Source organism: Rhopalosiphum padi, chromosome 1 (genome assembly GCF_020882245.1).
Source record: "Rhopalosiphum padi isolate XX-2018 chromosome 1, ASM2088224v1, whole genome shotgun sequence".
Taxonomy (NCBI): domain Eukaryota; kingdom Metazoa; phylum Arthropoda; class Insecta; order Hemiptera; family Aphididae; genus Rhopalosiphum; species Rhopalosiphum padi.
In genome coordinates this window covers 19,563,217-19,567,271 of record NC_083597.1, presented here as the reverse complement: position 1 = coordinate 19,567,271, position 4,055 = coordinate 19,563,217, and the positions used below count along the sequence as shown (strand labels likewise).

General features: G+C 29.7%; 1 protein-coding gene across 1 annotated transcript; it reads left to right on the top strand.

The window, feature by feature from the left end:
- Positions 1-664: 664 nt before the first annotated feature.
- LOC132916972 (another transcription unit protein) lies at positions 665-3,636 on the top strand. Its single transcript, XM_060977452.1, has 7 exons — positions 665-913; positions 1,026-1,712; positions 1,780-2,176; positions 2,519-2,681; positions 2,774-2,989; positions 3,124-3,313; positions 3,431-3,636. The coding sequence occupies exons 1-7, from the start codon at positions 886-888 to the stop codon at positions 3,538-3,540; spliced, it is 1,791 nt and encodes a 596-aa protein (XP_060833435.1). The 5' UTR covers positions 665-885; the 3' UTR covers positions 3,541-3,636.
- The last annotated feature ends 419 nt before the right edge of the window (positions 3,637-4,055 follow it).

Genomic DNA, 4,055 nt, shown 5'->3' with positions numbered 1-4,055 from the left:
ATTATATATTATAATATAAATATAGGTGATAATATAATTCATCTTAGACTAAAAACAAAAACGAAATTATAAAAAACGTTATTTGGAAATAATATAGAAAAATAAAGATTTGAATACGTTAATAAAAAACTATTTTTTTTTAAATCAATAAACATTAACTAAAACGGAAAAATTAAAAACGTTTTCCATCCCTGGATTTAAGATAATACATCTACCTACTCAAGAATTATGATACTTAAACTAGTTCACTATTTGTTTTCATTTTATTTAATTTCAAAATAGGTACCTACTATTTTCCATAAGTAGGTACCTCTTCAATTATTCATTATCTATTTCATTCTAAGTGTTATTATTTGTTATACTTTTTTTAAAAGTATTTTACTAGAGGCACATACTACTTGATAATAAAATAAAAAATAATAATTGATTTATTATACATTTGTGGCTTTTGCTGCACATAAGACATAACACAATAATACAATATAATAAAAGTTAAAACAATAAGTATAAAGAAACGACCGACTCATTTGTGATATCCTCCCGTTCGAGAAATACAGTCACCGGACAACAATGCGCGTTTTATCGGTTCAGCGTTACGCGTGATAATGATAACCTGATACAGATAACGATAAGCGTCAAGCAAAAACATCAAACAAAATATTAATATAATGATAATAATGTGTTGTGAGTTGTGAGTGTTGTGACTAGGTACTAAGGACTTGTGTTTCATGTCAACCACTTCGCTTTCAAACTTTTTTAAAAAATGTTTTAATTTTACGTGACTATCGTTCCAGAACAGAAACCGTTGATCAGTTGAGTGTTTGAAGCTGCCGGTCCTCTTTACTTTGTACAAACTAGTTTTTCGAGTTCCTGAAACCGGACAAAATGGTTAACTTCAACGAGAGTAACAATGGTGAGGCAAACTTTTAATTATAATATTATTAGTATATTTTATAATCATTGATTAAACTCATTGCGGACCATATCAAAACGCTTGTGTGTATTAATTGTTTATGATTATCCAGATGCCAGCGACTCGGAGTCTGTATCCAGTTCGTCGTCAGCAAACAGCAGTAACCAATCATCCAGATCTGCTTCTCCAGTTCGGGCTAATTCGCCGTCGGGATCGGAACCAGGTTCACCAGGTTCACCAGCTTCTCCTGTATCTCCCATTTCGCCAGTTTCTCCAGTGTCTCCGGCATCACCTGCTTCCCCTGCATCAAGGTCTCGTTCTAGGAGTGCATCTGGTTCAGGGCGATCAGCATCTCCATCCAAAAGCCCTTCAAAATCCCCAGCCGGATCTCGTTCCCCGTCACCAGGTAGTAGAGCTTCTAGTGCAGCATCAGCTGCATCTGCAGTATCGGCCCGTTCAGCTACTCCTGCTGGCTCAGTAACATCTAATCAGTCAGTGGCAAGTGGCAAAAGTGATTCATCCCGTGCAAGCCGTTCTACCAATCGTAGTAGAGCTTCATCTAAAAGTAACAAATCAAAATCCAGTTCTGCGAGTCCAAAGAGTGTTACATCTAAAAAATCGCGCTCATCATCTCCAGAAGTAACAAAAAATCAACAAGGTGATTCTGATGAAAGCGATGGTTCTGTGATTGGTAGGAAGAAACGACAACCAATAAGAAATAGTTCTAGTGTATCTGGCAATGAATCATCTGATAAAGAAGAAACAACAAAAAAAAGTGGCTCAGAAGCTTCTGAAAAATGTAAGTTTAAATTAATAAATTTAATAAATAAAATTAAACTTATTGTATTTTATGTAATCCAATATAGCCCCTAAAAAAAATGACCTATTTGGCGAAGCTGATGATATTAGTTCTGATGAGGATCAACCCAAAACACCTAGACCAATGAGTGACGATGACATGGATCAAGATAAAAGTGATAAAAGTGATAATGATGACAATAAAAGTGGTGGTGGTAGGGATGATGATGATGATGCTAATAATGATAATGAGAAGACAGAAGAAAAAGAAAAAGAAGTGGAAGAACCAATTCCAGAAAGACGGATAGCTGTTGAGATACCAAAAATATCTGTAGATCTTGGAAGTGATTTACATTTTGTAAAATTACCCAACTTTTTGTCTGTTGAAACTAGACCATATGATAGAGAAACCTATGAAGATGAAATTGATGAAGAAGAAACTTTGGATGAAGAAGGTCGAGCTAGGTATGTAGATAAAAACATCTTTGCTTCTATTATTTGTTTATTTGTATAATATAATTTAATGCATTATTTATTACATTAGTGCTTTATTAAATTCATGGTAGTTACATTGTGATTTGAATTCTTTTAAAAATTCATAAAAAAAACTAATTATTTATAAACTGGTTATGCCTAAGTAAAAAGTATTTAGCGTATAAATTATTATTGTAATAAAACTATTCCAGCAATTTTTAAACAATATAAAACACCAATAATTTCAGATACAATGTGTAATAGTGAAACCATCAAATATTTTAATATAATATAATTTGTTTGTAAAATATATTTTAACACATTTTTTTTTAGAGTAAAATTAAAAGTAGAGAATACTATAAGATGGCGTGAAGTTTTTGACAATGATGGAAACGTAGTAAAAGAAAGCAATACTAGAGTAATTAAATGGTCCGATGGTAGTATGTCATTGCATTTGGGTTCAGAAATTTTTGACGTTTACAAACAGCCTCTAGTGGTAATTTTTTTAATTTTATTATGTAATCTAAAATATGTTACTCCTTGAATATGATGTTTTATTATTGATTAATAATGAAATAATATTTATAGGGTGACCATAATCATTTATTCATTCGTCAAGGAACTGGTTTACAAGGTCAAGCAGTATTTCGTACAAAATTGTCTTTCAGACCTCACTCAACAGAATCATTCACCCATCGTAAAATCACATTATCTTTGGCTGACAGGTCACAAAAATCTTCTGGTATTAAAGTATTGTCTCAAGTTGGAGCTGATCCTGATGCTAATAGATATGAAAAAATTAAAGTTAGCATCATTTAATTTAAATTTATAAATAAATATGTATGTTGTTTACCTTTAGTTTTGTTTTTCAACAACTAAATTAATATTAATATTAAAAAAGTAGAACATAACATTTAATTTTTTTATTCCTATTGTAGAGAGAAGAAGAAAAGTTACGTCAATCAATGCGTAAAGAAACAAAAGTGAAGAGAGCTAGAGAACGTGGAGCAAATAGTAATCTCAGTTCCTCATATTTAGAACCTGAAAGAGAAGATGGATCTGATGATGAAAATGCCATATCTCTGTCTGCTATTAAAAACAAATTTAACAAAAAATCTGCATCTAAAAGTGAGTTTTCTCAGAAATTACTATATTTTTACTGTAACTTATACATTCCTTACGAAGACTAAATAATATTTTTAAACAAATAGTACTTTCTATTAATATTTATTTTTTTCTTTACAGTTGACAAAAGTAATATATATTCATCTGAAGATGACAGTTCAGACATGGATACAAAAAAGAAAAGACAATCCAGAATAGTGTCAGATTCTGAAGAAGATGATGATTTATAAATTATAATTTTTGTAAATTAATTAATTGTATTCAATTTTTGACTGTTAAACATATTGATTGATATGTGTAAACAATAAATGTAATGTATAAAGTTATTATAAGTTTGTCATATTTTATATGATAGTGAAACTAAAAGTAAGTTTAATTGATTTTTCTAACAACAATACTCAGGGTTAAAACACAAAATATATAAACACCAATAATATTTTTCAAATTTTAAATGCAGAAAGAAACAACATCTATTAATATATTTCAATGTTGTATACTTCTTTACAAAATAAATGACACCATAGAGTGACTGATTTCAGTGTTTATACTAATCTAGATAAAAATATTATTACCTATTATCTTATCTAGATTAAAATCTACTGGTCATCATTTTTTTTATTTTAGATGAAAACTTCAGTTATAAATATTAATTTATCTAGATAATTGTTTATGTATAAGTATTTATTTAATATTATAGTATATACATTTGGTGATTTTCATCCAGAAATGCACATCTTCCACATAA

Coding starts and splice junctions, on each gene's coding strand:
- LOC132916972 (XM_060977452.1), top strand. CDS start 886: ATGGTTAACTTCAACGAGAGTAACAATG. Junction 2,177..2,518: donor GATGAAGAAGGTCGAGCTAG/GTATGTAGATAA, acceptor ATTTTTTTTTAG/AGTAAAATTAAAAGTAGAGA. Junction 2,682..2,773: donor TTTACAAACAGCCTCTAGTG/GTAATTTTTTTA, acceptor TAATATTTATAG/GGTGACCATAATCATTTATT.